This window comes from Sphaerodactylus townsendi, linkage group LG05 (genome assembly GCF_021028975.2).
Source record: "Sphaerodactylus townsendi isolate TG3544 linkage group LG05, MPM_Stown_v2.3, whole genome shotgun sequence".
In the NCBI taxonomy this organism is placed as follows: domain Eukaryota; kingdom Metazoa; phylum Chordata; class Lepidosauria; order Squamata; family Sphaerodactylidae; genus Sphaerodactylus; species Sphaerodactylus townsendi.
Genome location: NC_059429.1, coordinates 43,312,194 through 43,338,089, shown reverse-complemented (window position 1 = coordinate 43,338,089; position 25,896 = coordinate 43,312,194). Strand labels below are relative to the sequence as shown.

The 25,896-nt window shown below is 42.6% G+C and overlaps 1 protein-coding gene across 4 annotated transcripts in view; it reads right to left on the bottom strand.

Annotated features, from left to right (window-relative positions):
* Window positions 1–24,201, bottom strand: part of EVI5 (ecotropic viral integration site 5) — a 77,566-nt gene extending 53,365 nt beyond the window's left edge. For 2 of the 4 annotated variants that reach the window (XM_048496510.1, XM_048496511.1), the window contains exons 1-3: window positions 24,042–24,201; window positions 7,063–7,280; window positions 320–509 (exon numbers count right to left, since the gene is read on the bottom strand). In XM_048496510.1, the coding sequence (XP_048352467.1) occupies window positions 320–509; window positions 7,063–7,211 (339 nt within the window). In that variant the 5' untranslated portion in view covers window positions 7,212–7,280; window positions 24,042–24,201. The remainder of the gene's footprint in view (window positions 1–319; window positions 510–7,062; window positions 7,281–24,041) is intronic. The other 2 variants (XM_048496509.1, XM_048496508.1) reach the window with 2 other exon arrangements.
* Between the last annotated feature and the right edge of the window lie 1,695 nt (window positions 24,202–25,896).

Sequence of the window (25,896 nt, the reverse complement as noted above, 5' to 3'; positions counted from 1 at the left end):
GGAAGGAGAGAGGGGAAGCCAGACAGATGAAACCATCTAGAAAGAACTAACCTATTATGTTTTAGGTCAGTAGTTCTCAACCCCTTTAATACAGTTCCTCATGTTGTGGTGACCCCCAACCCTAAAATTTACCCATTTTACAGATGGAGAACACTGATGCAGAGTCTTAGGTGACCTCTGTGAAAGGGGTCCCCAGGTTGAGAACCACTGTTTTAAGTAGTAGACTACATTAGACAGCTTTTCACATCTGGCATTATTGAGAAGGCAATATATTCAAAGCAAATTGAAAAAATAAAAAGGAGTTTTGATCAATACAAACCTTTACTTGTTTCTCTTTTTTTTTGCGCACATCTTCCCACTCATTTACAATTCTCCCCCAGAGGATCCAGGAATCTTCTTCAAGATGGCTGAGGTTGCTAGAAGCTGATGAACTAGACACAAGAGAGGAGCCACTGTTTCTTCTTGACCCATTTACTGATCGCAGTGATTTGCAGTCGGTCTCCAGCAATCTGCAGCAAATATAAACTGTGAGTCTATGGACCCTGCTGAAATGCATAGCAGTCCAACGTCTTTGTTGCAAAACAGTAAAAACAGTGACACTTCCCAAAGAAATGCCTACTGCTCTGACCTGACTGAACACTCCTCAACACTAACTAAAGAAATAAAATTTATGATGTTTAATTAAGCAGGTTAAGAGTTGGGGGCACTGCTCATAGACGCGGGCTTGCTCTTTGAAAAGCAGGTTAGAATGGTGGCCAGCAGCATGTTCTATCAGCTGCATTTGATTCGCCAACCTACACTCAGTCAATCTGGCCACGTTGATTCGTGCTTCTGTAGCCTCACAGAAGGAGTGCTGTGGGCTGCTTTTGAAGATCACCCATAAATTACAACTGATCCAGAATGTGTCAGGGCCTGGCAGCTATTGTTGTTGCCCATTTTGAAACAGCTGCATTGGCTGCCAACCTGTTTCCGAGTTCACTTCAAGGTACTAGTTATGACCTCTACAGCCTTTCATGACCTGGATCCCACACATTTGAAGAACCACCTTCTTCTATATGTCCCTATGCATCAACTATGGTCTTCAGGCAGTCATCAGTTGACTATCCTGCCACTTAGGGTGGGCCATCTGGTCTGAAGGTTGACTATCCTGCCACTTAGGGTGGGCCATCTGGCATTAACCATCATGGTTCCTGCTCTGTGGAACATGCTGTCTGAAGACAGAGTCATCCCAGGGCTTTTGAGGGGTGTGAACAACAGGCATCTTTTGGGGGAGGGGGGTGGGCAAGAGATTTGAGGTTTGTTATTTTATTCTAGTTATAAATGGAAATCTTTTTTGAACCATTATTGTAAGTTGCTTTGAACTGAAGGAAAGGTGAGCTACAAATGTTTCTATAAATAAATAAGTAAATTACTGGAATCAGGATGGCATCTTACTTTTAAAAGTGAAACTTCAAATAACAGGAAAAAAACAAATCTAATTAATTAGTGCCTAAAGAGGTAAAGGTCATTAAGAAGAACAAGGTATATTTACTGAACGTCCCATTTTGTTGATTGTACTGACTCACTATGTGTAAAAGGGGGACTATAAATAATGCAAATAAATAAATAAATGGTTGGAGATTTTCTATTTTCTGTACAAAATCAGGAAGTGACGGGAATCTCCTCGTAGGAATAATCAGAGATAGCTGACCGGTAAACTCTTCAACCACCTGCAAATCCCCCCTTTCGAGTGTGCTTTAAGACACACACACAATATTTTCCCATAGCTGGCCTCCAAAAACAGGGAGGAATTAGCAAGCACATCCTCACTCCTTCTAATTACACCTTTCAATCAATCATAAAACCCCACCAATCAAACTGTTGAATTCATAAGCATTATCGGCAGAAATGCCTGGATCACTCAATGTATTTATATTCAGAAGCAATTTTTTTCTCAACAAATTCAGCTAGAACTAATATTTAGGTATAAGCCGGCTGGCTGCATACACATGCTAAATTTATTGAATAAGATGCAGATATTTATAAGTTTCCTCTGTCTTCCTTCCTAAAAAGCAACTGTTTAAACATACTTTTAATGTGAAAAAATGCAATATAAACTCTGATGTTACTATCAATAAATTAAACATTACAGAACCACAATAAGGCCAACCAATGTGCTATAGCTATTTGCTTAAGCAATGCTGCTAATATAGAGGAGACTGCTAGGTCCCAAAATAGTTGAGAGCAGCACCAAATCACCTTTATGATAAGGCTAGGTTCTTTGCTGTTAGAAGTGTAAGATTACTCTGGGGAAGCTAGAATAAGGGCTCCTAGGCTGACCTCTCAATAGGAGTTCCTCCATGTTGCGCTTCCTCTGTATGTAGACATTTGAAATAATCTTAAACTTCATAGGTTAACTAATCCAGTTTTAGGCGGCCTCTTGCTAAGTTAAACAATTCTCTATTTACACAGACAAACGTGTGGATTATTTTCAAATACATATTAAATAGAGAAGGTGAGGGGAACATTAGACCTGCAGCAGAATTGAATGATAACAAGAAACTCCAGCAGATGGCAAACACTGGACTAAAATACGTACTCAGAATCAACACAGCTCAGAATAGCAGGCTCTGCAGTAATGTAACCCCCAGAGTGGAAGTGACTGCTATAGCAACAATATTTTAATGTAAATATTACTGAGTTACTAAAGCTCTTCATTCTGTTTGGTTCACAAGACCAAATGTAGTAGTCCACAGGTTTGAGGGAACTTCCAGTACAACCTCCGTGGTAAACAAGTCCAAACTCCACATAACATTAAAAGGTACATGACGGAGTGTTGACATAATGAGATAAGTGCGTAATATAGCACGTATTAACTTGAAAAACTGAATTATAGAGAACTTTCATATTTTGAAACTTTTCCACATTTCTGTAGCATAAACCTTACCTTGATAAATTCATTGCCCTTCCATTCGACAGCTACAGTTTTTAAATACTGTACGCACATAACAGGAAACTAATAACTTTATTCCCATCAATGATTTACTTTCCTCAAACAGATAATTCGGTCATAAGGACTGAACCATTCAAGCACATTCTGGAGGGGAACTTATCCCTCTATTGTAGACCAACATCACTATAAAGTAGAGATTTCTATTACTTGACCAGATAAAGTTTCCCCATTTCCCTTTGTCATACTTCCTGTTTCTGTCAACTCTCTTTCACATTCTCAGGGCAAAGTTTCTCTGATATCAGTAATATGAAACTTCTATAGTCATGAAGAGTTATTTCAGTTCATATGCTTGGTGAAAAGAAATATATTAATTCCTCAGATAGCAAGTTTCAAGGGGCACGACAGCCACCTTTGCCAGATGTTACTGCAAAACTGAAAGTGTAGAAAATTTTCAATTTTAAAATACAAAGAGACCTATTAAATTATGTGTTTTAGCCCCCACCCCTGTTTCAGAAAACCTATTTAGTAAAAACAACTAGCCCAAAGTATATTAGTCAGAAAACCAAGGCCGTTTCCGCACGGGCGGAAAATGACGGCCTGGAGACGGTAAAAACGCCGTCTCCAGGCTGCCATTCGCACGGGCGGCGCCGCCCGGCTGGCCCGCAGCTGGCGTATTCCGAGAACGCTAAGAAGCGTTCTTTTCGGAATACGCCGCCGTGAAGCCGCTGCCGAGCGAACGGCAGCGGCTTCATGGCGCCTCCCCGACCCGGCACTCACCTTGTCCCTGGGCCTCCGGCGCGTTGCTGAGGCCTGGGGACACGCCCTGCCCTGCGCCGCTCGAGCAGGCGTGCAGGGCCAGAAGCGTGTCCCCAAACACCGGCGACCAAACGCCGGAGGCCCAGGACAAATCTTGAGCGCCGGCGCTCCGCGGCGCCGGCTGCCCGCCTCTTCCCGGGACCGTCCGTGCGGACGGTCCCAGTGTCTTCGGGTCGGCGCAAGAAGCGCCGACCCAGCCGTTTCCACCGCCGTGCGGAAACGGCCCAAAATAAGAGTTGTAAAATTAACAATTCCTGAAACAGACTTCTTAGGAGCTAAGCAGCATCTTTTTTCAAAAGACCCTTTATACTGAAAATAGACATTCAACCTACTAAAAATAACTTATAAAAAATAGAAAATGCTGATGATGAAAATAAAGACAGAAAGAAACTGCCTGTATGCATACATAGCTGCATCTTTGCTGGCATTTACCATTTTATTCTACATTTTTCAAATGTCCACATAAGTATTTTATTGAAAATGTGTAATATACCGACATAAGAAAAGCAACCTTGAGTATACTGGGTCCCTAACATAAAATTACCTGTTTTACAATAATTCCCACTTCATTCACCAGATAATCTGCTGTTTATTATAAACATCCTTTATTCAAACTTTGATGTACACATCATGGGAGGTCTATTATACCATGTTGGACTATTGACCAATCTTTCCTAGTATCGTCTGCTGTGGCAGCACCTATCCAGAGATCAACCAGGCGGCAGGGGGAGACACAAGAACTACTATCCAAAATTATTTAACTAAAATTATTTAACTGGGGATTGAACCCAGATTCTTCAGCACTCAGAGTACTTAGTCTTCCAGTTAGCCATCACCTAACAGTACCAGTTTCTTTGGCAGGTACACAAAATCTTCAAAAACATGAAAGGACTATGCAGAAGCCCATGTATTTAGTGTAAAAGACCTCTTCTGATATTTCAAGATTCGAAGCCTTGTATTCTCTATCACTGACAACTGAATACCCTGTACTCATAGAAGCTAATAAAAACAGTTGCTGCCTGTTAAGGGAAGAGAGACTTTTAATTTGCTTCAAGAAACTTTGGTATGGCTATCTTAATGGTGACTGGAAATACAATGCAACTCAATTCATTTACTTCAAATTAACTCTGATCCATATGCTAAATGATCAGGCAACTGTGTACAAAGTGAGCTTTATGTGATATGGTTGAACACATCATTATCACAAGGACAGAAGGCAACACTGTATTAGCCTTTCCCTGCCCATGCTAAAACAAAAGCCCCTTGTGAAATGAAGATATCACTCAAGTCAACTGGGAAGAAACTAAGGCAGCCTCCTTCCGCCCCCCAACAAAGTACAATCATCTTATTCTGGGGAGATTGTAATGCTGCTATTCTTTCAAGTAAAGCTATGATTAGGGTGCCTTGGATGCAGTATGTGGCTTAGCCTGAATAGAAAGAATATAACCTGGCTAGGATATAGCCAGGAATCTTTCCCCAGAGGCTCTGAACTAAAATGGAAACAGAAATAAAGGAAATATGCATACTATTATTTCAGTTTTTTTTTTTAAAAAGGGATTGTTTTGTTTCAGATCAATTGCACATACTTGGGTCACTGGCTGTCCTAAAATCACCTACCCACAAGCAGTGCAGTTCACAGAGAATAGGACATCCCAGGCATCTGGCAAAGTGCCAAAATGAGTTTATCGCCTAACACTGCCAATTATATGGGCCATGGCTGATGGCCAGAAAGATCAAGTGCAAACATACAGAAGCTGACTTTATGCTTCTGAATAATTTTGGAGCTCAGTAGCACTTAAGAACAGTAGAAGAACGCTGCTGGATCACCACTGGTTCGCCCCATGCAGCATCCTGTCTCACACAGTGGCCAAGCAGTTCTTCTGGAGGAACAGGGCACAGAGGCTGAAGCCTTCCCCTGGTGTTGTCTCCTAGTACTGGTATTCAGAGGTTGACTGCCCTTTCGTCACCACAGCTAGTAGCCACTGATAGACCTATCCCCCAGGAATCTGTCTAATTCCCTTTTTAAACTGTCTATACCTGTGGCCACCACTACATTCTCCAACAGCAAATTCCACATTTTAATTACCCACTGTGAAAATTCCATGTTTCAATCCCCCACTGCAGGATCTTATACAATTCTGCAAAGCCTGTAAGACAGAGTTGTTCCATCAGGCATACGGTTGAGGCAACCATAGTACCATCTGACCTCTTCCTCCTCCCCACCCTTATCCGTTTTTTCTCCTCTCCCTTTCCCCTTACCCTCCTTTTCCTTTTTCTCTGTTTATTCTGCCCACTTGTTGGGACACTGATGTATTATCTATTCCACTATAGGATTGCTGTAGTTGCATCCTGGAATAGCTGCATTGCTTGAATTGAGGGAATGTTTTTAAATTTTTTAGATGTTTTATTTGTATGTATTTTTATAATTATGATGTAAGCCATCCCAAGCCCGAAGGGAGAGGAGTGGTCTATTAAGCCTAGTACATTAAACTAAATTATTTCCTTTTGTTTGTCCTGAATCCACTGCCCATCACCTTATTGCATGCCCTCAAGTTAAAGTATTTTGGGAGAGGGAGAAAAAGTTCTTTGTGAACTCTGTCATATACCCTCTTAGTCATTACTTTTGTAAACTGGAAAGTCTCAATCTCTTCAGTCTTTTCTCATACCATGTTTCTCCGAAAATAAGACAGGGCTTTATATTAATTTTTGCTCCAAGAGATGCATTAGGGCTTATTTTCAGGGGGATGTCTTGTTTTTCCCCCATGATTTTGTGCCCCCCCCCCACATGACCAGATCAGCTGCGCTGGGAAATCTGTAACTAGGGCTTATTTTTGGAGTAGGGCTTGTATTTCTAGCATCCTCCAAAAATCCCGAAAAATCATGCTAGGGCTTATTTTTGGGATAGGTCTCATTTTCAGGGAAACAGGTTAGGAAGGTACTCCAACCCCCAATCATCTTGGTTGCCCTCTTCTATACTTTTTCCAGCTCTGCCATGTCCTTTTTGAGTTTCAGTAACCACAACTGCACACAGTATTCCAAATGAGGCCACACAACAGATCTAGAGAGGGGCAATATAATATCAGCAACTTTAGTTTCAATCCCTTTTCAAATAATCCTCATCACAGAGTTTGCATTTTGACATTATAAATGAACAATTCACAGCTGCATAATAGGTTGGTACTTTAATTGAACTATCTACTATGATCCCAGGCTCTTTCCAGACTGTGTTACAAACTGTACTATACCATCTTGCAATACCAAGAACTGAGATCTTTATTCTTTTAAAAAAGTATCAGTGTCAAGTTTCCACTCACCTGTTTTGTTCTTCTAGTTTAGCCAATAACTCAACCTCATCAGGACTCAACTCAGCTGGTGATGATGGAGACAATGCTGGAGTAGAGACTGTGGTAGAGGAGGATGTAGTGTGTAACGAGGCCGATGGACTTGCCACCTGACTGGCCATTTGACTGACAGTGTTCTTCACCCATGAGAGAGTAGAACTCAGTTTTCCTGTAACCTTGTCTGTCGCCACCTAAGTGAGGGGGAGATGCAAGTGCATTTAACAACTCTGATCAGCAACAGCAAGCAGACTCACAGGCATATAAGCGCAACACATACCAGTAAACTTTTTTTTCTTTCCTTCTCCGTTACTGCATAGAGTAACATATGCAAAATTTATCTTATGTTGTGGATACAACAAAAAGAAGAAGGGGCAGTTTGTCAAGCACCAAACCGGAGGCAGCAGGTTGCAGTGCCAATGTGGAGCTGCCCCTCCGCTCTCATAGAGGCTTCCCGGCAACATGGGGAGGCTTGCACAGGAAAAAAGCCTCCCCACTGCCAAGAAGCCTCTATGGGCCTCAACAGACTTACACCTTTTCAGTGGCTTAAGTATGCAGTGTGACCACCCAAGGTGGCTCCTCCCCTAGCCACATCCCTGGGCCACTCCCACTAAGCCGGTGGTGGCAGGGGCCCTGGAACACTAGTGCGGTGTGGCATCCCAGCACTGGGGGAGCTTGCAGCAGCTGGACACTGGCAAAATCAACCCTCTGCCAGGACAATTGCAACAGGGAGGGAAATCTACTGGCCGCACGCTGCTCCCACAAGCGGATTCAGCCCCTCCCTTTGAATGGAGCTCTAAATTTTAAGTTGTTCTATACAAGCTTCTCAAATATATTTGCATTTTCCAGATATGCTCTGCATAAGACAAAGCCAATAAAGTGACACAGAGAAGTCTTAGCCCGTTCTGGGAAGTCTACCTTTAGACTAGCAGGGGCACCAGCTTTGCCCATGTCCAAAAAAGTTACTAAAGAACCTTTACCAGCATGTCAGTAATTTGTGGTTTATCCATAGCCTGAAAAGAAATGAACTATTTCATATCTATAATTGCTGTTCTTCATGACCACCTAGAGGTGACTTGCTTGTTAGAACAGAATAAATGGCTATTTCAAAGGATATGACACAATCAAGAGAAAAAAAGGTCAAGTTGTAGTAGTGCAACACAGAAACAGTATGGAAAGCGGCAATGAGAAATTCTGAAGCACCTGTTTATTACAATTCCCTATCAATAGCAACCAGACAACATATGCACAATTTAGGGAGTAAGAGAGAGAAATGTCAGAAGGCCTTATAATTCTGAAATACTATGCAAGCTAGGAAAACAAAGTATGTAGTAAGTAATTTACTTACAGTATTCTAGTCCCTTGCCACAAGCCAGGGCCATCTTTTCATCAGTAACCTCTGCAGATCAATCTGCAACATCCATACCATTCAAGAAGAAAGATGGGCTACCCACAGACAGTGTTTACAAGCCACACAGCTGAAGATGAAACCTTGGGTATTAAGTCACATGGCACAGGGTTGGGCAGCAAGAAAGAACATCTGCCAGGCTAACCTAAACAAAAATTCTTTTTTATTTACTTCATTAACAGTCTGCCTTTAATTCAAAGGTGCTTCCATTGTGTTCCTCTCCACAACCCTGTGAGGTAGGTGAGGCTGAGAGTGTGTGACTGGCCCAGGGGTCGGGAACCTTTTCCCCTCAAAGAGCCATTTGGCTCACCCTCCCCCGCTCACCCCCCCACCCACTCGCACGCCCCCCTCCGCTCCCCTGCTCACTTGCTCGCTCGCCCCCCCCCCGCGCCTGCAGGGCAGGCAAAGATGGGCCCGGCGGCTCGGCCTGGCCGGCCGCCGGAAGAGCACCCACCTCGCAACCAGTGGGGCGGGCAGGAGGTAAAGCCTGCGGCGCGGCCTGGCTGGCCATGGGCAAAGGATGCGCCCGCCCTGCTGCTTGCAGGGCGGGCAGGAGGCTGGGTCCGCGGCGCGGCCTGGCCAGCCGCAGGCAAGGGATGCGCCCGCCCTGCTGCTTGCAGGGCGGGAGAAGACAGGTCCGGCGGCTCGGCCTGGCCAGCCGCCGGGAAAGCGCCTGCCTCGCAACCAGCGAGGCGGGCAGGAGGCAAAGCCGTGGCGCGGCCTGGCCGGCTGCGGGCGAGGGATGCGCCCACCCTGCTGCTTACAGGGCGGGTGAAGATGGGCCCGGCGGCTCGGCTCATGGAGCCGCAGAACAGCGGCGGAAGAGCCGCATGCGGCTCACGAGCCGCGGGTTCCCGACCCCTGGACTGGCCCAACGTTATCTAGCAGGCTTCCGTGGCAGAGTGGGGATTCACACCTGGACCTCCAGTATTATTGTCTAACCCACGAACCCTTACCCAAAGCATGGCTGTCAATCAGTTCTGAAGCAAAAGCAGTATTCATTCACCAAGTTCTATTTTCCACATTTCATCAAGTAGATTTCTGTCTCCTCTTGGGCATTACAACTGTCACTGAAGATATGGAAAGCAAGTCAAACACTCTTAGTCTCACCTACTGGCTGTTGTGAGAATAAAACAGAGAAGGGGAGAATGTTGTAAGCCACTTGGGACCCCCGCTGGGGAGAAAAGTGGGGCACAAATGAACAATCCAAAAATAATCCAATATCCAGAAAAGATCTTTGGGTTGGGGTGAAAAGTTCATTAGACAAACAGCTCCTCCTAGTTTAGAACTGAACAAGGCGAAGTCTAGGGCAGTCTCAACGCACCTCTGTAGATTTTATTATAGAGAAGATCAGCCCAGTGCAGACTACTGTGCTTGCCAAGAGTATTTACATGCAAGATGCTTCTTCCTGTTGGTTCTTGTGTACAAGCCAAGAGATTTGTTTTCTTTGACACAATAGAGGCAATCGAGGATAAGGCAGAAATTGCTCTGTACTAACCCTGCGATTAAATTCTTGGAATCTGGCACCACCAGAACCTTTTTCAAATAGCCACTGGCTGAATGCAAAAACAACAGAAGTTCTCCTGTACATTTTCCAGTGCCTATGGCCTTTTAAGAATAGCAGCAAATGTTCTTCCCCTCTTCTTTTAGACAAAGTGGGCATTTATTTCTTAGTAGAAAGTTTTTAGAAATATGAGGAAGTTGTTTGGTTACATGTTTTTTTTTTCAATCTGCATGATATATAAACATTCTCATTTGACTTCTAAGCTTCTGCAGAATTGCAAAATACAATCATCTTATTTGCAAATGTCACCACTTTTACTATTAAGCAAAACATAGCTTCAAGGAAAAAAACAAACTAAGCTGCTAACTCAATCATGATTCAACTGATCTGCCTGAAATTTGGCCAGATCACACTAACTGTGGAATGGATTCTGTCTGCCGGTTTTCAAACCGTTGTGGTGTCTTCCAACTCACAATGCCTGACTTTATAAAGGATTCAGTTTTCAGGTATTCACATGTTTAGAACACATGGCTTAGCTCAGGGGTCCCCAAACTACAGCCCGGGAGCCAAATGTGGCCCCCTGAAGGCATTTATCCGGCCCGCCAGGCATGGCGGCGATGGCTCCATTCATGTGCAGTGGGGGCTCGAGGGAGAGGAGGAACCGGCTCCAACGGCTGTTAATTGCAATTACATGATGGCACCCCCAAATCTCCATGAATTTTCTGACCCAGAGTTGGAAACCTTACATGTGGCAGCGCCTGCTCCGCCCTTCCCTCTCAGCTACTCCATGTGTTGCTCTCAGGCTTTCTGTTCCGCCTCACTCCCATTGGCATCAGCCAGGCTGGCGAATCGCTCGCTGGCTGCTAGGGAGGAAAGAACCCAGGAAGATACCTGATCCTGGGTTAGATGGAATGCTTCATTTGGAAAGTTCTGCTTTTTTTTTTTTTACAGGGGAAGGTATTCCACAGCCTCCCCAACAATATTTGGAGCCCACCCTGTACTTGACATACTTTGGTTACTGTTCTAAAAATAGACCATGACAGAAAGGCTGAAAGGTAAAATCAAACATTTTACAATCATTTGTGCATAGGAATTTGTTCATAGTTTTTTTTAGTCCGGCCCTCCAACAGTCTGAGGGACAGTGAACTGGCCCCCTGTTTAAAAAGTTTGGGGACCCCTGGCTTAGCTAAAGGGGAACTCTTTCCTGCGCCTGTCTATAACTTAAAGCCACCTGGGGGATGTACACTAATTAAAGCCTGAACCAAATATATCTTGTTCTTTGTAGACTTACTGCAGTACCCAAATTGTTGATGACCTGTTCCTGTGACCAAGGAGAGGGGCACAGCAGATAAACATAAGCAACACACAACGAGCAATATAGTGCACACATATTACAACAGGTATGCATTCATAGTGCAATAGTGCATTCATAGTACACCAAAACATCTCTCTCAGGGATCTAAAGAAAGCCTTTTAGATTCTATATAAGAAGAAAAAAAGATTTTGGATTTATACCCTGCTTTTCTCAACTGTAAGGAGTCTCAAAGTAGCTTACAAACTCCTTTCCCTTCTTCTCCCCACAACAGGCACCTTGTGAGCTAGGTAGGGCTAAAAGAATTCTGAGACAACTGTGACTAGCCCAAGGTCACCCAGCAGACTTCATGTGAAGGAGCCGGGAAAAAACCCCAGTTGACCAGATTATAGTCTGCTACTCATATGAAGGAGAGGGGAATCAAATCCGGTCTCCAGATTAGAGTCCACCGCTTTTAACCGCAACACCATGCTGACTCTTAACCAATACACCATGAGCAAATATCAGACAGCCAGGACCACCTACCTACTAGGAAATTGTTAAATATTACGCAGTCCCGGCTGCATGAACAAGAACTTACATTTCTATAAAATGGGGTACAAAAGCCCTCCAGGATTATCAGAGCACCGATGCAAAGCAATATCAAAAGCTTGAACTAGTTTTGCCATACGATATGTACTGGAAACATACACACACCTTACAGATTTCTTAGCCAGTATTCCAGCCACTAATATCTTCAAAACAAAAGTATACAAAATTATCAATTAAATAGGCTGAAGAATGAAGCATTCAGACCAGTATTCAACATTAGGAACGGACACTGAATCATCTCATTAACTTCGTGACAGAAAATGCATGCTTGAAAAACAGAAAGCTAGAAAGAATTCCATCCAATGTGGGAATTCACAAATAAAACTAATTTTCCCATTTCCTGTGGTACAGCCTAAAAGTCTCAGAGCAAGCATTTCAAAAATCCAATATCTTGAAACTGTAAAAGAGTAATGGCTAGCTAAAAATAAAAAGAAAATTTTGAATTAAAGACAGAAAAATCTTGGACAAGGACTGTGTGAAGCTTTTGTTGGCAGATAAGAATGGAGCTATCACATCTACGATTTTCCTATCTATAATAATTTCCTATCTACAATAATGGTTGACAGATCTCACTACGCCTACCATAGCAGCAAGCCATAGACATAGTAAGATGTTCCCCTGCCGTAAACAAACTTTTAATCTGTTTATGATTTCCTTCTATGCACTTTGCTAATTATTGACATTATGCCATTAAAGGTCTTTGATTTGACAGAAAAATCAAAGCTCTGAAACTTATAGTGGATAGCTATTATTCTCATCTTTTATTTTTTTTAAAAAACAGAGAACTATATGCTATGGCAACTGTGTTACTGAGTAAATGTAAATGTGGATTCCATCACATTTCAATTTATACTTTAGGATCCCAGGAAAGAATATAATTCCTGCAAATCATCAAGGTTACATTACAATTTTTAGGTACCCAGGCAAAAAGGCAACTAGGATTCTTCCAACACAGGCGCCAGAACATTTATTGTCTTGACCATCTTTTATTGCAAGTGGAATCATTAAACACAAACATGGCCGGTGTGTTTAATTTACTTGATGAGCTTCTGGAAGCTCAGGCAATAAAGAATACAAAGGCACCCTCTATTTTAAGACCAAATGTGATAAAAGACAGACAGTTAACCCTTCCTAAAAAGGCTTTAGTTCGTATAAACTGTTTCTGGTAAATGGTTTATGCTGTTGCTCATCTCATTTTCTCTAATAAACTTAAATATAACTCTGCTATTACCAAATTAGGTATTACTGCATTGTACTTGAAGAACAGGCTTTTAAAAACAAAGTATTGATCTAATTTTTCTGTATTATATATGATATTAACATTTTAATGATAATTCTACATGCAATTTCAGTTAGAAACTGCCAAGAAATGGTCACCTTTGTATCAAGCAACCTGATACTTTAAACATCAGCGTTTGGACCATGTCATAAATTTATAGAAATAGCCTGTTTCCTGAAGTGTCTGTCAGCCAAGTGTAAAGAGTGGCGGGGGTGTGTGTGTCCATATTAAACTGCTGAAACCCTTCTGCTGTTCCCAAGCCAGGATAAAAAACTTGAGATCACAACTTGCATTTGAAGTGCTATCAGCAATGTCAGATGGGAGGGGAGAGTCTTGCTCTTCTTCACGAATCATCCTTTGGATCATGTTCTTGATTGTCTTATGCTAGTCTGGGGATCAGTGATGCAGTTTCTTACAAACAGAGGCCCATTATACACTGGTGCTCTGCCCCAAGGTGAAGGTGATTTCTGTTCAGTGCAGTTTCTACTACAGATGCCTTACCCCTCCCCCCACCCCCACCCCACTCACCACAGCACAGATCCAATAATCTCCGCAGTTTGTGAGAATGGGCAAAGAACAATCTTATCCCCAGCTTCACAGGGAAAACAAAACAGATGGCCCAGTGTTGCTCTTTCTTCAGGTTTTTTAGCTCCACCTCGCCTCTCCCGCTCTGCTTGTGCCTTTGCTGATGATTGGGAGGGCTTTTTAAAAAAGCTTTAAACACATGGGGCATACTAGATGTATTGAAATAATGCTAGATCTAATCCGGTTAACAATTATATCAGTGATTCTAAAGCCATTCATCCCCTCAGGGGCAAACGCATTCAGAACTTTGAGAGGCAAATGGGATGTATTTAATAGAAAGAAAAGGAAGAAACAGGTAGTCAAATGTGCCAACTTCTATTTAAGCCTGTTTAACACTTTTTAGAAACCTGTTTCTTCTTTGTCTTATGAGCTTCTGGAATCCATCACTTCATGTTCCATTTTTTTCTCATCTCTACCATTTTTTATTCCATCACCTAACAGTCATTAAATGATCATTCACCCAGCCTTCAGCCCTGACTCTTCTTCCAATTTCAGTGCTTCAACTTGAACACTACGATCACCAACACACTTCTGCTCAATAAGAAATGGAGTTGCTTGGATAACATGGCTCATGGAGACTTCAGGTTTAAGTTTTCAACCAATAACAAAATTAAGATTAAGGAATTGACTGTTGGGCATCAAGAACAAAGGTTTCACGGAATGTGTATATGATAGACAGATTTGAGGCACACATGCTATTAAAAAGTTGCCTCTTATAGAAGACTGTTATGTCCTGACCTCTAAACTGGTAACTGGGGGTGGGGACATGTTAAGGGAAACACTGCATACTTGTTGGGCAGTAATAGACAAAAGTTTAAGAACCACTGCTGCGCATTTTCTTAGACAAAGTAGGAACACAAATTAACAGTTGCAAGCATGGATTTTCAATTTTGTTCTAAGTAAAATCTTACGCTCACACCCCGCACACAAGGCAAAGCTGCAAAAAATATGTACTAGCGTCCTTTTTCAGCTCAAGCAGGAAAATCCAACAGGCTCAGGCAAAATACTGTAAACTGAGAACACAGAACATTTCCCTGAACCACTGGAAACAAGCAAGGGCAGACACACGGAGTTTTAAGGCAGACAAAGTAGTGGGGAAAGGATTCCACAAAGCTAGAGATAATGCATTCTACTGGTTTAAAGTACTGAATAAAAGTACTTTTCCCCCACCTCGGCTACAAAACCTGGAACACCTTTTTGGAGCATCCATATGATGATGTGCTCTACTCATCCCAGTTTTCTGGAAAGAACTGGAGAGAGGAAGCTACAAGATAGCCAGAATGATACTATCAGTGTGTCAATATCGTGTTACAGAATTAGAACATTGTATGGCTATTTCTCTATTTCAAATTTTAATACCATTGTTCCAGAGCTATAGTGCATGGTGGTGATGAACTCCCTCTCTCTGGCAGACTTCAAACAGTGGGTGGATGAACATTTGTCAGGAATACTCCAGGCTGATCCTGTATTGAGCATAGGGTTGCACAAGATGACCTGCATGGCCCCTTCCAACTCTATTATTCTGTAATTCTAGGGCTGCCATGATACCCACACCACAAGAGTCTATGTGGAATATGTGTAAATGTGGGGGGGGGGGGTGAGAGGAGAGATAAAGTGTGCAGAGCACCTTCCGATATGGAAGCTCTGTTACCAATATACATGCTTCTGCATTTGCAAGTGGTAATAAAAGCAATGTGAAGACTCATCATTGTATGTAAGTGGTCAGTGCTATGTAGTGAAACCAGAGGTGTAGGGTGAAAAAATGGCACCCGGACAAAAATAGTGCCCGGGCATCCCCCCCCCCCCACACACCGTGTCCCCGGCCCCCTCCCCCTTACCTTTTTCTGCCGACAAAGCTGCTTTGCTGGATAAAAAAGCAGCCTGGGTGGGGCAGGGGGAGGAGTTGGGGGCGGCCCAGGCCAGCCCGGCCTTCCGCCCCCCTCCCACTTAGCTTTTTCTGCTGGCAAAGCAACCAGCTGAAAAAAAACAGCTGGTTGAAGAAGAAGCCTGGCTGGGGCAGGGCAGCGGAGGAGGGGTTGGGGCGATTTTCCACCCCCCAGACGCATGCCCGGTGCGCGGTATACACACCCTACCCCCTTATAGCTACACCTTTGAGTGAAACAGCTTTACTACCACATCATGTAATACTAGCATATCATGAAGAGATATAGTCATTTGGGTACTTTATGCAGTATGTGCTCATATCAATGTTTCTAATTACATTGCAAATTAAGTTTTAGTATCTCATACATAACATGAATGTAATAAGAGGTACGCTATTTTGTGTTACCTGAAGACTAATATAACTTCCAATAGGTATGTGTCACTCAAATTTAAACTCTGTAGGTGTTTATAACTAAAATAAACTCAAGCTACTAAGGGCGGTATACAAATCCCAGAAATAAATAAATAAATAAATAAAATAAAGTGATAGGCCTGTCTAGAAACTCTGGTCATTGCAGAATTTGTTATTGTGTTAATGCTATCTTACAGAGTCCCATGAATGCTATGCCGTGAGTGAACAAAAGGTCCTTGTGGCTGTACTTTAATATGCAAAGCTTAAATAATTCAAACAATAAGAAGCTACAATGATGTTTTGCTGACATTCTGTAACCGCAACAATTTTGTTTTTGACCCGACAAAGTAAATGCTAGAAATGTAACCATCTGTAAACTTATTCCAGCTTCCCATGGTTATGTGACAAGCATTATGACATCTATCAATTTAGGCTTCATCTTCCTTATGTGATAGATGTGTGGGGGAGACCTGACCTCAGCAACAATTCTCAGCCTCAATCCATCTGTAGAATGTGAACAACGATTACCTGCCTTATGAAACTGCTGGATTATCAAGTATTAAATTAGCAATCTTAAACATTCTTACTAATTGATTCAAGTTAGCTGGACTGACTTACAGTGAAATGTGCAGGTTTGTGCGGTACAGAATTTGTTATATCTATCAATCCATTTAATCACTATTTCAAGTGTAAGGCTTTGAAGCCACTGGGAAAATATCAGTTTTGCATTTGTTGGAGCATGGTTATATCTGCATGTTATTAAAAAAATGAGCATTCATGTATGGACCAGCATTTAGACAGAATCACTTATTCAGTCTGGTTATGGACTGGGGATCGTATTATTTCAAATTTTGTATCAGCTTAGTAGTTTCTTCTTCAGAATGCTCTGAAATGACCATACTACTTATGCTATCTAAGGGGAAATATGTTCATGTGCAGTATACATGCATGTCCCTGGAAAATTAAATCCCCTTTGGTTTGGTATGTATTCCTTGCTTTCCCTGTACCATTTAGAAGAATATGCCTCCAAAATCTAATAATTTCAAAAACAATTTTAATGACTTATTGAGGCTAATGGAATCACATTTCAGAACCCGCCTATTTTACATCAGAGCATTATGCAAACTTCTTTGATTCTAGCTGACACAGCTAAACTTAGATTTCCCAGCAGGTAAAGCAAAGCCCTTTGGGGGAGGGCGGTATAAAAGTGGAACAAACAAACAAACAAACAAACAAACAAACAAACAAACAAACAAATGAGATCACAGTGAAAATATTTCTAACTATTTAAGAAAAGTCACCCCCACCCCCCGCAGAACATTTTCAGATTTTATCTCCCAGCAGCTAGTACATCCTCACATATTTGTTGCAAAGCCTTGAATTCAGACTCTCATAGGTAAGGATGAAAAGAACATGTTGTTACTTGCCAAATAACACATAGCCAGACAATTCCAAATTATACTGCTGACAAAGCCACAGCGAAAGAAGTTATAGAGTATCCTGCACTATCCTGCACTGGAATCCTGCTATCTACCTACGTAACACCATGCTCTTTCTTAAAAATTACTCTGGAGATCAATATTGGAAGCAGCAGCACCTGCTATGGAATCTGCCACCTGAAGTAACAGCCAGATACATCATCATGGAAAAGCTAGATGAGACTTAATTCATTTCTGTCCTCCCACATACGGGATACAAAGTACAGCTTTCCCCCATAAGAACCAACATGCCAATTAAAAATCTGTTCGGCAGTTTTGTGTACCTGCGAGGTTTACTCAGCCACAGTAAAGACTATGTGAAATGGGTTGTCTAAGTAGATAAATGATTCCTCGCTATCATACATTAAAGAACATGCAAGACCCAACTATTCCACAGGGTTTTCAAGGAATTAATTAAATGTTATCACTGGAGTCTGGTCAGTGGTGTACCTAGGTAAACTGGAACCCTGGGCAAAACCTGAGTTTGATGCCCCCCCATGGACGGCCACCCTCCCCCACCGTGACCAAACAATGTTTTTTTCCACCAGGTCGTTTCAAAGTCACCATCACATTATAGAACATGCCCCAACTCACAAATATGAACACAGCAATGGGCCATGCCACACAGCAGAAATATTTTTTGAAAACAATTTCAAAATGCTTTCAAAATGTTTTATTACTGCTATGAAAACATTTTATGGTGTTATATCCAGTCCCCCAATTGGGGGAAACAGCATCACTTTCAATGTTATTTAAACTGTGGACCCCAGATTCTCCCTTTAAGGTGGATTTAAAAGGAGAATGTGGGCTCCCTAGTTTAAACAAGTGATGCTGGAACCAACCCCCAAACAGCATCATGTTCAATGGTGTTTAAATTAGGGAGCCCAGATTCTATTTATAAATCCACCTTAAAGGGAGAATCTGGGGTCCACAGTTTAAACTATAGGAAAATTACAGGAATTCAGAATATCCTTACCCTCCTGAGTCTCTTCCATTCCTTTAAAGAGCTATCCTCAGTCCTTCAATATTTCCAACAGCATCAAATAAACCTATTTTAACTTATTCTCAGAGAATAGTAAGCTGACACACACAAGTCAACTCATACAGGGCCAACTCATTAGCTAATGTTCTATTCTTCGCATTATTTTAATGATGCTTTTCCTCAAACCTTCTCACAATTAAGACCGTGATAAATTATTTAATAAGATTTATTTAACGTGTTACCCTTGCAATTATCAATAGATCTGAACAAATCATTTAAGCAGGAAAAACTCAAACGACAGTGGATAGAAAAGTGACAAAAGTTCAAGAAAAAGGTCCATCAGATAGCATGGTTTGTTAGGCAGGCACTTTGGCAGCCAAGCAGAAAACAAGCACGTACAGAGCAGGAACTGATGTTAAAACAACAACAACAATAACTAACAACACCATCCCATCCTCAATTTACACCTATCCAAATAGGAATAGGATATCCAGGACATTCGCACATCAGTAGAGTCCAAATACACATTGGCACAACTGTGATGCAACCTCAGTATAACATTACTCTACTATAACCACAACATTAGAATGATTTCGCTGGAAAGAAACAAAACTTCATCAAAATACCAACAGCCTTGCAACACCTTAAATTTCTATTTCAAACAGAATTTTTCTACTCCAGTGTAAGAGTCACATCAGAAAAATTGGGCTCTAGTCCATGGATAGTTTTTCAGGAACAAAATGTGTCTTTAAAGTGCTACTAGACTCTCTTTTTTTACTTTGCAAAAAACCAAAGCAGCTACCTGCCAGTTTGCACGGACCCTTTCACCTCAATGAGAAACCTATGCTAATTCATATTATTCTCTTCTCCAATAAGAATATAATTTCACTCCATCAACAGAGGTTGCATGAATTAAAATGCTTCCACTGAATCCAATGGGTAGCCCAAACCACTGTCCTCTCTCAACTCCATTTTGCCCCTACAATCAAAAAGGAAGGCAGAATTAAAATAAAATCTGCAGCCAGTCACAGCAGTGCCCCAGTACATCTCAGATTCATACAGAATGGGGTCAGAGGACTCTACCTTCATCTGCAAAAACTGTAGAATACGCAAGTATGATTTCTTATGAAAGAGAACACTTTGTACAAATGACCAACAGCGGTCTTTTCTGCTTTTCTTTATTTCTACAGCGTTTCTTTATTTCTACTATATATTCTCAGGATCCTTACAGTATCTCTGACTCGGGACTCCAGGAACTCAATGCCATAGGATCTCCAGATCTAACTCTGTAACCAGAGACACAAAGAACAAGCACCCGAAACAAGTAGAACTATGCCTCAAAATGGGACTCCTCCTACTCCCACACATCCTCTCATTACGATCCTCCCATTATACAAGTAGTGGCCTATATAGTCCAGTCGTTAAACAGGTAATGGGCAACACAGAATACACAAGGTAAGCATGCACTGCATTGGCAAAGGAATGGGGCCTGCTTGGCATCAACCTCCAACGATACAGAGTCTCCCACTATGCACTGATGGAGGCAGTACCCAGGCTCTGCCTATTGGTACTGCAGGCTAAGCACTTCTTTTTCCTGATAAGATCAAAGCCATAACAACAAATAGGCCACACAGTAACGGCAAACAGAAAAGTGTGACTCTACAGTAGATATGTGACTGCTCCAGCTTTTATTCCTCCATTTGTTCCTCCATGAAGTTCAGGGTGGTGTGTATAGTCCTGCCATTATAACAACACTCTGAAGCAGGTTCGCTGAGAAAGACTGGCTCATCTAGGGCCACCCAGCAAACTTCATGGTTAGGTGAAGCCTGTCTTAGTGACACTACCTAGCCACCATTAGGCCAGTCACCAAATACAGACATCTGATTTACCAAAAGAGTGGGAAGAAATGCAAGAACCAGTAGAATGCTTAGCTCAGGCTACTGTGATCTTTCCAAATCTCGACAGCTTAGCAAGGTCAACCCTGGCAAATATTTGGACAGGAGACCCCCAAGGAATATGAGTGGAGGTCCTTGGGAGACCCCCAAGGTCATGAGTGGAGGTCCTAACTTGGAGGTAGGCACTGTCAAAGCACCTCTGAACGTCTCTTGCCTTGAAAACCACACCAGGGGTCACCATAAGTCAGATGTGACTTGATGGGGAGGGGGGAAAGTGCTTACCTCACTCGTCAACTCCTACTAAATATTTAGCTTGTTGCCTATCTGTTGGAACTGTTTAAGGTAATTCTGCTGATTGTACCAAACGTTTTTGTGACCGTGTTTTATCTATTTTACCATCTGTACTTATGACTTTTGCAAGTTGCCTCGAGGGCTTTTTAAACTGAGATAAAACATTTTTTTTTAAGTAGCTCTGATATTCACAAAGGTGTCACGTGAAATCTTAAAAACTAACTGATTATGGTGGCATAAGGTCTTGCACACGAAAGCTCACTGAAGTCAGAGTTACTGCTAGCACAATGATTATGATAGTTAAGAAAAATAAGCAGTGTTCTCTAGTGGTTATATTGTTAGATTAACATCTAGGAGACCCAGATTCAAATCCCCACTCTGCCATGGAAGCCTGAGTGACTTTGAGTCAGTCACATACTGTCAGCCTAACATACGTCATAGGATGGTTTTTAGAATAAAATGGAGGAGAGGAGAATTATGTAAGCTCCTTAGATCCTTGTTGGGGAAACCGGAAGAGTATAAATGGAGTAAATAAATAAATGCCTTATATAGAACAAACTATTTGTTTGGAATCTAACATAACTGTAGAATGAATCAAGAGCCATGATTTCCTGGTCTAACCCTGTACAGTCTATGCAGCCAAATGCATGCATTTTGAATATTCACACATTTTCATAGTTTTATGAGTGAGCATACATTTTGTATCAAACTAAAAAGAGCGAGAGGAGTTATACTGAAAAGACTGACTAAGTAAAAATGGTGGAATCAACTTTCAAATAAATATAATTTAAATGGTGTGTATCACTGATACTGCTTTCAAGTAATCTCAGTCCCAATTTCATTTTTGCTAGAGGGGGTTCTCACTGGACTGCACAACTCTTCAACTATGAAATCCAGACCTTCGTAAAATCCTCCATGTTGCCTTTCCCCAAGACTATACTTCCCACAACCCTTTTGTGTTTATTTAACCAGACCAAGTAGTATCTATTTGACCATATAGGACTTTCAAGCAGTTTATACACTTGAGTTCTGCATCCAATTGTTAACTGCTATGTTTATTTTCAAGGAAATGCATGCAGTGGCTAGAAACAATTCAGAAGCTAGAATCCACATTCATTACATATTCTAACTAAGAACTGTACTGGAAAAGAAACAAATCATACATCTTTGTTTTCAATTATCTACCATTCTATACTTTGCATATTTCACTACTTTAAAATGTACGTATTTTGTACAAGGCAGGGAATACATGTCTACAGATTATTCCTTCTCTTAAGCAAATTTCATAATTACCAGTAGAGTCTCATTTGCTATGCAGGCATCTATGCAGACAAGCGGTACTACTGTTACAAGCACTCTTTACCCAGTTCTATTCTAAACATACAGCACATGTGTCAGAGTGAGGCTCAAGTAAGACTGTATAGCAAAAACAGATCATCACCCTGGGAACTTGAGTTGAGCAAAGGATCTATAGCCATGTCTCAAACTGCTCTATGGTGGGAAGAGGCCAGAAGACCTTTAACCCCAGAGTCCAAATTCTTCCAGACTCTTCCTCACCAGAAAAAAAAACCCAGTATAATGGTTAGAATATCATACTAGAATGCCAGAAATTCAGGTTCAAATCCTCCCTTGCCGTTTGACCCAATGGGAGACTTTAAACCAGATTCTGGTTCTCAATCTAACCTACTTCCCAAGGCTATTTTGAAAATAAAGCAGGCAGGAGGGATTCATGCATGCTGCCCTGTGTTCTTGGGAGAAAAACCAAGATAAAATCTCTAGTCCTGGTTAATAAGAATATCACTAATAAATCTCAAGCATCTCTTTTGCAGGGAAATGGGTAAATGTGCATTAAAAAGTACCTAGCATGAGCATATATACATATAGTACACTACTATATGTAAAAGTCTAGACTGGAGCACTAATCTTTTCTATATATCTCCAACCTTCCTCCTAAAACACCATACAGGGGAAAAACATTAGGGGGGAGAGAGAACCTCTTCAATAATTCCCTCTTTCAAGATACCATTAGAACATTAGAAGAAGAAGAAGAAGAAGAAGAAGAAGAAGAAGAAGAAGAAGAAGAAGAAGAAGAGTTTGGATTTATATCCCCCCTTTCTCTCCTGCAGGAGACTCAAAGGGGCTTACAATTTCCTTGCCCTTCCCCCCTCACAACAAACACCCTGTGAGGTGGGTGGGGTTGAGAGAGCTCAGAAGAGCTGTGACTAGCCCAAGGTCACCCAGCTGGCGTGTGTGGGAGTGCACAGGCTACTCTGAATTCCCCAGATAAGCCTCCACAGCTCAGGCGGCAGAGCAGGGAATCAAACCTGGTTCCTCCAGATTAGATACATGAGCTCTTAACCTCCTACGCCACTGCTGCTCCTATTAGACCATTAGACATGACAGTGGCCTACACCTTCCATTGCAGATTAAAGTCATCTATCCTAGGAAGCATTCAACTCCTTCATTTGGTGGGGGGGGGAGGGGGGTCCTGCAGCTGAGTTCTCTCCCTTCCCAAACATCACACAGTTTGCAAAGCTATTTCAAAAACACATCCGACACAACTCAAGGATGACCTGAATGCTCTTGTTACTTCATACGTAGGAACTGGGTGCTATTATTTGGCAATGAAAGGTGCTTTGCACATGTTCAGGAGCCCTTTTGTTCTACAAGTCCCAGGCTGTGCCTCTCTCCCCCTGCATGTAATCTACCCTCATACAAAAACAAAACAAAACAAAATTCAGGAAGGTCTCTCAAGACTTTCAGCTTCTGAGCCTTTATCCCTGAGCTAGGATAAGCTCCCAAGGACGCGACCACAGGAAGAGAGCGGCCACCTCCACCGGGCTCTCCCCACTCTTCATCACCCCCACCAGAAAGGAAATCCGGCGGACTGTGTGGAAAGAAAAAAGGAGGAGGAGGAAGTCCAGGGTTACCCTGACAAAATGTAGGAGGCTGAAAACTGAATGTGGGATTCATCCACAATAGGAGCACACCTTCCCGCACAATTTTACGCAAGGATTCTGCAGCCAGTTCCAAGTGCAGGGAGACAGCCCGGGGAAACCTCTTTTCCGGGCCAAAGCAGGCCTGGGGAGGGAAAGCGACAAGAGCAGAGAGAAAAACAGCGACTGTGCCTGTCCCTATCAGCCTGCTCCGCAGAAGACTTGCACCTCCCTCAGAGGATCCATTAGCACTATCCCCCTCTGTCTGCCCAGGAGAGTGGACGGGGGGGGGGGGGGGGGGTCACCTCTTGCGCCCTCCCAGATTGGAATGGCAACAACCGGTGAGGCTGAGCAGAGCCAGTCTTGACCCGCTGCCCCGCCGCCTTTCCTTTGCTCACCTTGGAAGCGTTTGCCGGGGAGGCGAGGTGCAAACATCGGTTTCCTGCGCAGCCCGGCCCGGAGCCGTCACGGCGGCTGCTCGATCGCAACTCCCCGCTCGGACAGTGGCCCGCCTCCCGACTCTTCTTTCCCTTCTCCCTTTCCTTGCCTCCTCCTCCTCCTCCTCCCCCGCTCCGGAGCCCGCGGCGCTCCTCAAGGAACCGGGCCACGTCCCTGGGAGAGAGCCGCGCGCACGCGCCGCAGACAAGCCCCTCCGCCCTCGAGCTGGCCAAGGTGTCCCCTCCAATCTCGACCAGAAGGAAATGTGTATTTGAAAAGAAAAGAAGGAAGGAAAACAAAACAGAAGCATACAAGCTCGGGCGTGAGCCCCGTTATGTGCTGGGGGGCTTGTTTCTGAGTGGGAAAGGTCTGGGATTGCATTTGTGGCGTTCTCTTTCCCAAACAAACACTTCCATATAGTTTTTAGCTATTTTCTGCTCTAGGTGTAAATGAGCTCTGCTTTCCTGCTTCGTTTAACGTATGATCAAGAAAGGCAGTTTTCCAGGGAAAGTCGGGTCTAAGATGGAAGAAATTGTGCTCTCCCAGCTGAAGACTGCCTCCCCCTCACCCCCCACCACTCGCTTAACCATTTATGAAACTGCCTGGGCCACTCTCAAACCTGGGTTTTCAGGTGAAAGGAGAACCTTCTGCTGCTATTTGAATACAACCGAATTAGGTAGTTCTCCTGGATTTATTTCACCTCAGACAAAATGGGTTGGATAGATAAGCCTGGTTCTGTACAAATCACACTTCAGACCTTCTGACCAGGGCATCTACAGCTAGAAGTGACAGAAACACTGTAGGAATTACTACTTGGTACACATCTAAGGCTGCAGTCATGTGCATTCCTGCTAGAGAGTATTCTGAGATGTGCATCCCAAAAGGAGCTCGAAAATTTTCATTAGCGAGACAAATTTTCACTAGCAAGTATAGCGTAGAGCAGATCATCGCAATCTAAGCTTGACTTAGGGCAGGGGCAATCCCTAACCAGATCACACAGTGCAGGGGTTTTGTGGCATTAAACTTTGTAAAGAGTTTTCTGTTCCTTGGCTCCATCAGTAATCAAAAGGAAGACTGCAAGTAAGAAATCAGAAGGAGATTGAGACTGGGAAGGGCAGCCATGAAGGACCTAGAAAAGATTCTTAACTGTAAGGATGTGTCACTGGTGACCAAAATTAAGTTAATTCATACCATAATATTCCCCATTGCTATGTATGCCTGTGAAAGTTGGCCAGTGAAGAAAGCTGACAGAAAGAAAACAGATTTCTTTGAAATGTGGCATTGGATGAGAGTTTTATGGATACTTTTATGTGGACTGCCAACAAGACAAACAAGTAGGTTCTAAAGCAAATTAAGTAGGTTCTAAAGCAAACTCTAGAAGCTAAAATGACTAAAGAGAGGTTGTCATACTTTGATCACATTTTGAAAAGAGTCAAGACAAAGAGTCAATGAAAAAGACTATAATGCTAGGAAAAGTTGAATGCAGCTGGAAAAGAAGACCTGACATGAGCATCTTGTCTTTTTTTCTACCAAGCACAGACTATTCTGCAACATATCCTGTACTCCATTTTAAAACTACTACACACTGCATACGTGACTATACTACCATCTCCTGAAAAATCTGTTTAACTATATGGGAGTCCTGCTTCATCACACTAATGGTCCATATAAACCAGCATTCCATTTGTTATGGCATCAAATTGCCCTGGAAAAGCCCAAAAGCAGAAGCCAGATTCACTTCCCTTCAGCAATTTCCACTGGCATGCTACTCCTGGACATGGAGGTTCCATTTAGCCATCAAGGCTAACTGCTGTT